At 42.8% G+C, this 9,646-nt stretch overlaps 1 protein-coding gene across 1 annotated transcript; it reads right to left on the bottom strand.

Annotated features, from left to right (window-relative positions):
* Positions 1–204: 204 nt before the first annotated feature.
* RABIF (RAB interacting factor) lies at positions 205–9,340 on the bottom strand. Its single transcript, XM_089653631.1, has 2 exons — positions 9,156–9,340; positions 205–665 (listed from the first exon to the last, which is right to left on the bottom strand). Exons 1-2 carry the CDS (start codon positions 9,264–9,266, stop codon positions 420–422), a joined length of 357 nt encoding a protein of 118 aa, XP_089509757.1. The 5' UTR covers positions 9,267–9,340; the 3' UTR covers positions 205–419.
* Positions 9,341–9,646: the final 306 nt, after the last annotated feature.

Below are 9,646 nucleotides of genomic sequence, written 5' to 3'. Positions count from 1 at the left end.
CATACCTGTCTACTGGGCAAAATGATCTGTTTTAAAGTGAATTCAACAGAAGTGTTGCTGGTGGATACGATGTGTATTGGGTCAGTTCAACTAAGTTAACATTGGTCACTCACTAAGTATGTATAGTATATACTTAGCACAGAAGACATGCAAGTGTCAAATCTTGTATAATTAAACCAGTTTCCAAAAATCAAAAATGGCAGGTTGGAGAGGTTCTTCTTTATCCTTTAAATACAGTAATCAAAACACTAAGACAACCATGTAACATATTACTTTGAAAAGACACTTTGGACTTTGTAAACAGTATTTTAAAACAAACATGGCACTGATGTATAGCAGCCCCTCTGTAATTCATCAGAATATATACTATAAATTTCAGTTTTTATCCTTGCAGTTCCCTTTTGGGCAGTGGTTGTCCTTCACTCATGCCGAACACGTTCCAGTGCTACATAAAAGTTAGTCTTTTCCTCCAGACTGTGCCAACCAATAGGTCCAACTTCACAGTCCGCACATACTAGGAACTTGACACTTCCCACATCTTTGGTGAATCCCACATTCTCAAAAGTAAACATGTCATGTACCAGCCAGTGCTCAACAAGCAGCTCAGAATCAGGACTGGAATCTTCAGCCAAGGAGGATTTTTTCTTCATTCGGGGGAGAAGCAACTGTATATATATAAAAAAAAAAAAAGAAGAAGAGCAGGATTACAAAAACGTGGCTTGTGTATGACCAACCAAAGGAAGCAGCAAACACATATTGTGCATACAGTATTAACCGGTTCCCACCCGGCCTATGGCCAAATGGCGGCCAACAAAAACCCTCGTCCCTCCGGGTGGACACCATATGGCGTCCTTTCAGGCATGCGCAGTTTGCATGCCAGCAGAGCTGCACAGTGGTGCAATCTGTCACCGGCCATGTACCTCGGACACGGCCGATGACAGATTTGTGTACCGGCCCCGTTGCCAGTACCATGTGACCTGCTGTGACCAATCACAGCAGGTCACATGACACTTGTATACAATGGATGGCTTCCTATCATGCCATCCATTGTATACAAGTGTGGCTACCTGTGAATGGTCACAGCGATCACATGAACAAGCTGGGCCAATCACAGCCCAGCTGTGTCATGTGATTAGCTGTGGCCAAATCACAGTTAAGGAAAAAAAAAATCCTGAATGAATCGATTTTATTCAGGTAAATGCTTGCTTATAGCAAAGTAATTCTTTGCTATAAGCAAATATATAGATCACTTCCCCAAAGTAGTACAATGTTACTATGGTAACATTATACTACTTTGGTCATAGTGAAGTATGAAAAAAAAAAATCTTAAAAAAAAAAGAGAAAAAAATTTAATTAAAAATAATAAAAAAATAAAAACAAATTTTAAAAAAATTATCAAATTTTTTTTTGTACTGTCACCAGTTAGTGTCCCTGATCACCGCCATGACAGTTATATGCTGATGCTGTACTGCACTGGTGACAGTATGTAAAAAAAAAAATTGTGAAAATTATTTTTTTTATTTCTTCATTTCCGAAAAATTATAACAAAAAAACTACAACTTTAAAAAAACTTGCCATGCCTTGCCATGAAATACGTCGGACTGTCTACTATTTTTTTTTCATACTGTCACCAGTCAGTGTCCCTGTTCACCGCCATACCACTTATATGATGACGCTGTACTGCACTGGTGACAATATGTAAAAAAAAAAAATAGTGAAAATCATTTTTTTAATTTTTTAATTTTCCGAAAAATTATGACAAAAAAATACAACTTCAAAAAACTCGCCATGCCTCTTATGAAGTACGTCGGACTGTCTACTCTGCAAAAAGGGGTCATTTGGGGGATATCTGTACTGTTCTGACATTCGTGGACCTCAAGAAATTAGATTGGCCGTCAGAACTTCAGGATTGATCAATATTCAGATCTATACCATAGTTTGTGAACTCTATAACTTTCCTACAGACTAAATAATAAATACTAATTTGGGTTATTTTCACCAAAGACATGTAGTAGAATACATCTTGGCCTAAATTTATGAAGAACAATTATTTATTTGGAAACTTTTATAACAGAGACAAAGAAAAATGTGTTTTTTTTTTCAAAATTTTTGATCTTTTTTTGTTAATGTAGCAAAAAATAAAAACCCCAGCGGTGAATAAATACCACCAAAAGAAAGCTCTAGTTGTGCGAAGAAAATGATAAAATTTTAGTTCGGGTACAGTGTTGTATGACCGCGCAATTGTCATTCAAAGTGTGAGAGCGCTGAAACCTGAAAATTGGCTTGGGCAGGAAGGGGGTGAAAGTGCCCGGTATGGAAGTGGTTAAAAAAGAAGCAAATAAGAAGCCGGAAGGGTGTTTCTTAGGTAAAAAAAAAAAAACCTAACATGTGAATGAGGGGGGAAAGTCTGATGACTAACCAGATTCTCTCCTCCATTCACAGATCTTGTTACAGGCAGAGAGAGCAACAAAAAAATGTTCCTCTATGGAGGAGAGGGTGGGTCCCTCATCTTGAACCTTTTTTCACAGCAGCTACAAAAAAAGATTCAAAGTTACTAACCCCAGAGGTACTAGAAATTCACAGACAGGAAGAGGATAGAGCATCCCTGTACAGATGGTTTGTACAGGATCCAGCTGTCTGCATGACATTGGACATCCTTCATTACAGGTAAATTACCTAACTAAAGCTATAGGGATTTTTTTTTTCTTGGCTAAACTTCAGCTTTAAAGATGCAAGCTTTTGAGATGCCTTACATTTCTTCCTTAGGCTTTATACCACTGATCCATGGCATCCTCAAAGCTTGAAACCGTAATAACCTAGGGCCAGTTTACAAACAGTGAGGTGACTGGTATTTTTCCGCACTTTAAGAACACCAGTCACCACAGGGGCACATAGAAAACAGAGCTGCTATAAAATGCAGAAAGGCTGCATATATCGCAGCGCACTGGATGGCATCTCACCTCACCGCAGAGCAGCAAAACACACCATGCTGCAGTGCAGTGATAGGAAGTGTCACTTTTTGCACTTCAATAAAGTTGAAGAGAATAATAAAGAAAAAAAGGAAACATGTGAAGCAATGACTTTGGTGTCACTCCTCCCACACAGACACATCATTTATTAAGAGGGATCTGTGAATAGAAAGACTACAAGTCCAATCTGCGACTGTGGCAGGAGGACTTGTAGATCTCAGTGGAGTGCAAGTTTAGTGATGTCACCACACCTGAGTTGTTTCCTTCCTCCAGCCCTATAACGGTAGGTCCATACAGTTCTGGGGTTACACTGATTGCAGTTGAAATGCTCTGCAGGCCTGAATGCAAAACATAATAAATGCACAGTTCTTTCTTTAACAATGTATTTGTTTTTTTCAAAAGGTGGACTATGCCTTTAATGACTTGCCCTCCAGAAGATTTACCTCCCTTCCTGACCAGGCCATTTTTTGCGTTACAGCGCTACGTTAATTTATTGGATAATTGCACTGTCATGCAACGCTGTACATAAATGAAATTTGTGTCCTTTTTTCCCACAAATAGAGCTTTCTTTTGGTGGTATTTGATCACCTGTGCATTTTTAATTTTTTGCGCTATAAACAAAAAAAGACCGACAATTTTGAAAAAAAAACCCCAAACAATATTTTTGACTGTTTGCTATAAAACATCCAGTAAAATAATTTTAAAAATCAAATTTCTTAAAAAAATCCCAATGAATGTAAATTAATTGGTTTACATGAAAGTTCTAGTGTCTATAAATGGCAGTATTTATACTGGAATTTTTTTAATACTAGTAACGGCGGTGATCAGCAACCTATATCGGGACTGCGTTGGGCATTCTAACACTGGGGGGAACTGACTAACTGCCACTAACATCCCAATGACACTAATACAGTGATCAGTGCACTGACACTGTACTAATGACACTGGGCAGAAAGAGGTTAACATCTGGGGTGATCAAAGGGTTAACTGTGTGCTGTTTTACTGTGTGTGATGTATTTTACTAGGGAAACATACTGCTGTGTATTTCTCTGCTGTGCAGAGAAATACACAGCAGACTGTTACTGCTGGCAGGAGAGAGACCTGTGTTGTTTACACACAAGTTTCTCCCATCAGTGATACTTGACGATCGCCGGGTGCCAGCGGGGATTCTCTGGCAGGGACATGGTGATCGACATCTGTAGTCACCAATGGCGGCGTGGGTAGGTCGCACCCCCTACCTGCAAATACAAAATCAAAAATCACACACACAAATAAATAAATAAATAAATATATATATATATATATATACACATATACATATATATACACACACACACATACACACACACACACACACACACACACACATAGCCAATAAGTCCTGATTCACACTTGAGTTTTTTGACGCTTGAATCTCAGAGCTCCAAAATGATCAACCTAAATTCCATTTATTTCATTAGTGTCTGTTTACATTTGACCATTCAGCTGAATGTAGTTCGACAGCTGAAACTCAAAAAGATACAAGAGCTACTGTTGAAGCAGAAATTGTTAATTTTGGCCCTTTACACTTCAATGGGAGTGCCTGAAAATGAGTTCTTTATGCCTAAACAACCATCTCCATTTAGTAACTAGCTTTGTACTGGCTAAAACAAAAATACTCAAGTCTGAATATGTTCGAAAAAAAGTTGAAAAACGGCCTGTAAATGCTCACGCCCCAGTGTGAATAGTCTAAGGAGTACAGCTTAGGGTTTGTTCACACAGCAAACCGCACTAAACGTACAGCTGCTAGTGTGCACTGTGTGACACACTCCCACTCTGGTGTGAATGGACCCTTCAAGCAGAACTTCAAGGAAAAAGTGAAGCCTCAGGATCCATGATGGTGGTGCTGGTGACCCGCAGCGGTAAAAAGAACTGGCTGCAGTAAGACAGCAGTTAACCCCAGACACTGGAAAGTACCTGATTTTATAGGTCAGCGGCCACAGTATTTTTAGCAGCCGACTTAAAAAAGAAAAAACAAAGAAACAAAAGTGAAGCTCAATCCATGTATGGTTTGCTTAAAGGTTAGGTTCACCTTTTAGCAAAAAATAATAAATGCATTTTTTTTACAGGTTAAAAAATGTGCATTTAGTATTTTTTGTTTTGGGAGCCTGGAAAGCATTGCACCAGCGATCAGCAGATTGCTGGTGCCATGCAAGTCTCCTGCAGACCTGTCAGTGTATCTGTCTGCTCATACGGCAAGCAGATACACTCTGACAGGAAAAATCAATAAACTACCACGGCATTCAACAACGCAGTGGTAGTTCATTGAGAACTACAAGCCGACACCCGCGAAGGCTGTCAGAACTTGTAGTTTTTCCATTCACAGAATACTGTGAATGAGTGACTCAGCTGGAAGGACAGAGCCCCGCATGACCACGTTGTTTTTTTCAATTGTGACAGCTAGCAGGGGAAGAAGATCGCTGCCAGCTGTCAAAACAGGGGATCAAGGGCCTATCCTTTTGTAACATGTTATTCCCTGAATATGGGTATAACACAGGGGCGGACTGACCATTTGGAAACTCAGGCACTGCCCGAGGGCCCCGGGTCAGTAGAGGGCCCCATGAGATGCCCCTGGTACCTTTTTCATAGGCTTTTTTGAGTTTGGGCAAGGACACAGGGGCCCCATGATCCCCTATTGCCCGGGGGTCCCATGAGTTGTCAGTCCGCCCCTGGTATAACATGTAACATGTTACAAAAAGGTGAACTTATCCTTAAATTCACCTTTTCACGAAAAATGAAAAGGCGAACCCACTCCAAATATCCTGGCCACACCTCCAGACCCCACTGCACATAGTGACTATGATGCCCCTTGTATCAATATATTTGTCTGTAAAACGCAATACACCCCACAGTAAGCATCTATCATACTGCTCACAAAGGGGAGGGCTCCTTGGTTATTGCAACCACATGGACCTGTGAGAAGTCCTCCTTTCTTCTGGGACACGTTACCAGAAAAAGCCTCAAATGCACTATTCATTGGTCAGCATGCTCACATGGATACTCACCCCAGGGCCTTGAGAGGCTTTGTTCAAACAGGGTGTATCAATGCATACACCCATGCAGGTCAATCCAGAAAAAAACATCACTTCTCATAAAGTGAGAAGGCTATACATTAAAATCTTTGCATTTTCTAGTCCCTTCTTTAAGATATAATGGGAAGTTGTCATCTTAAGAGTTACATAAATATAGGTGTGACTCGGTTTACAAATTGAATGTGTTCTCCGGGACATTTCGTATTGCGAAAAATTTGTAAACCAAAACGCGGTTTCCCATAAGAATGCATTGAAAACCAATTAATCCGTTCCGGAGGTCAGAAAAAAGTAAAAAAAAAAAAAAGTTGCTGTCACTATAGGCCAGTGCCGGTTTTAAATTTAATTACGGTATTTTTTTTTTTTCTTCACTATAGCTCAGAGAATCAGCTGTCACTTTCCCCCAGCTAAAAGAAAAAAAGTTTCATTTTAGTTTCCCAATTTAAAAGAAACAATGTTTCTTTTTAGTTTGTTTCCCAAGATAAAAGAAATAAAGTATCCTTTAGCTCTGGGGAAAGTGACAACTAATTCTGTGAGCTATAGTGAAGAAAAAAAAAAAAAAAGCCGGCAATTGCATTTACAATTTGGCATCGACATACACTTTGTATTGCAAAAAAAAAAATTCATAAACCAAGGCATTATTTTCAATGGATTTTCATTTGTAAACCGAAAATTATATTAATTGAGGCTTTCGTAAATGGAGGTACACCTGTACAGTCATTCAATAAATAATAATTTGGCCTTGTTCACCCAGGTGTACACCTACATGAAAACTGTGTTTTGTCTGCACAGATGTTTTGCAGCTGTCACATCCTAACTGACATCAATGGGCCTACCTGCAAGTAGATGCACAGAACATCCGTGCACCTCCCCTGTGGGCAAGCACGGACATACATATTGATACACCCCATGTGAACGAGGCCTATTGCAGTGTATGGCCATCACCCCCGCCATGTGCAGCCGGGTCTGGAGGGGTGACCATGATATTTGGACTATAGTTCATGGTTTCATGTTCTGAAAAGGTAAACCTACTGTTTACTCACCTTAAAGAGGAAGTTCTGCTTTAAAGAATCCCCCCAGCTCCTCTAACAATATTGGAGGCTAATTTTTTTGGGGGTAGCGAGAACCTAGTTTCGCCTAGGTGATTCCACCAGAAGTTGTCCCCCCTTACACAACGGTCACATCAAGCCCGACTTTGAAATCGTGCGACTTACAGTGAAGTCGCACAAGTTCAAAGTCAGGGGCCATGCCGATTAAAAGTAGTACATGTACTACTTTAGTAATCGGTGCGGCTCCAACCAAGTCCGAACCGCAATGATTTGCCCACTGTAATTGCGGACAATAGGGTGCAACTTGGCATACGATTTGCAAGTGTGACCGGGGTGTTACTGCTTACAAGGTCCCATAAGGCTGCTGGACCATTCACAAAGCGCAGTGAGACCCGAGCATGCGCAGCGGGAAGCCAGCTGTGAAGCTGCAAGGTGACACAGCTGGCTTCCCACAGTGCCAGGGATCCAAAGACTGGTGAAGACCCAGCTTGGGTGAGAACAGGGGACCCAAAGACTGGTGAAGACCCAGCTTGGGTGAGAACAGGGGACCCAAAGACTGGTGAAGACCCAGCTTGGGTGAGAACAGGGGACCAAAAGACTGATGAAGAACCAGCTTGGGTGAGAACAGGGGACCAAAAGACTGGCAAAGAACCGGCTTGGGTGAAGACCGGGACCAGGGGCAGACTGACAACTCATAGGGCCCCCGGGCAATAGGGGATCATGGGGCCCCTGTGTCCTTGCCCAAACTCAAAAAAGCCTATGAAAAAGGTACCAGGGGCATCTCATGAGGCCCCCTACTGACCCCTGGCCCTCAGGCAGTGCCCAAGTTTCCAAATGGTCAGTCCGCCCCTGCCGGGGACCCAATGACTGGTGATGAACTGGCTTCGGTGAGGAGCGGGGACCCAAACACTGGCGAAGAACCGGTTTGAGTGAGCACTGGGGACCCAAAGACTGGCGAAAAATTGGCTTGGGTGAGGACTGGGGATCCAAAGACTACTAAAGAACCGGCTGGGGTGGGGATGGTGCTGGATCACTGGACAGATGAGTGTCCTTTTATTACAATATTTGTAGCTTTTTTTTTCTACAGACCAAAGAACCTCCTTAATGCAGAACTAAACCCTCCTATCCTTTTCAGTCAAGCAAGCTGCCATCTTAGCTTGTTAGATCTGCAGTTGTCATGGTGCTGCACATGTGATCAGCTATTTCATGGTTTGACAGTTTGGTTGAGGGCAAAAGGAAATGTGATTCCTGGCATGCTGGTAATTTAACCGTTTTTTTTTAGATGGGTTTAGTTCTGCGTTAAGGGCCCATTTTCATCATACGTGGAGGGGGCCTCTCAAAGTCCTGCTATGGACACCCCTGAGAGAAGGAACTTAAAGCGGAGTTCCACCCCAAAGGGGAAATTCCACTTTAAGGCTTTGTCCCCTTCTCCCCATTAAGGATTGGCACCTTTGGGGAGGAGGTACCCAAATTTGACAGGTACCCACTCCCACTTGGCGATTGCCTAAGTGGAAGTTGTCCTCCCTCCCCGTAGTCTTCTGGGACCCGTGACAGTTACCAGAAGACTACGAGACCATTCACAAAGTGCAGCGCTACTCGTCATGCACAGTAGGCACCTGGCTATGAAGCCGCCAGCTATCACAGCCGGGTGCCACAAAGAAGATGCCAGCGCCGAGGAGACAGAAACGCTAGTCAACCTGGCCGGTGTGAGGACACCGCGGGATCGAGGGACAGGTGAGTGTCCATTTATTAAAAGTTAGCAGCTACAGTTGTACCTACTGACTTTTATTTTTTTGAAATTCCGAAGGGACCTCCGCTTTAAGGTCTTCCCACCCCACAACTGGCCTTTTTGCTAGATAAACGCCCTGTATAGACAACCTGTGCTGAGAGAGGTGGATCTATCCTGACTCTGTCCCACACCACCCTTGCACTGTCTATGGGCAGCTTTACATCCAACAGGAAGTCTACAATGTACTGCGCCTTGTCCGGTGGGTGAGGAGCCCATAATGCAGGGCAGACTCCTCCCTGAAAGCCCACGTTGTACATGAACAGCCGAAGCGGCACCTGACCTCTCTCTTCGCTAGAGTGGCCATTCCCTCCGACAAGACGCGGCAGCCGCACCGCTGACACAGCACAGCCCGAGAATTCTTCCCGTCCGCCGACACCAAAGACTCCTCCATTCTACAGTGTGCACACGAAGGCCGGAGACGACACTGCAGTCATGTGACCGGCTTCTTGGGTGACATCATCACGTCATGTGATGTTCGTCCTGCCTGTTCAGTCACGTGGGGAAGGCGGCTCTAGGGAAGTCAGGAGTGTCTGCTTGGACAAAGCTGATGTGGTTTGAATTGTTATTATTATGGTTTTCTTCAAGACTTTGTCCTGCACTGCTTGCTTTGCTGTGAATATGAAGAAATAAAGAAGATATTTGACAACCACTTGCTACCGGGCACTTTTACCTCCTTCATGCCTAGGCAATTTTTAGCTTTCAGTGTTGTCGTACTTTGACAATTGCACGGTCATGCAACATTGTGCCCATGTGGATTTTTTTAATAATTTT

Source organism: Staurois parvus, unplaced genomic scaffold (genome assembly GCF_062004578.1).
Source record: "Staurois parvus isolate SC_StPar_1 unplaced genomic scaffold, SC_StPar_1.0 ptg000717l, whole genome shotgun sequence".
Classification (NCBI taxonomy): Eukaryota; Metazoa; Chordata; class Amphibia; order Anura; family Ranidae; genus Staurois; species Staurois parvus.
The sequence above is the reverse complement of the archived record's forward strand: the minus strand, read 5'-3'. Positions and strand labels throughout refer to the sequence as shown.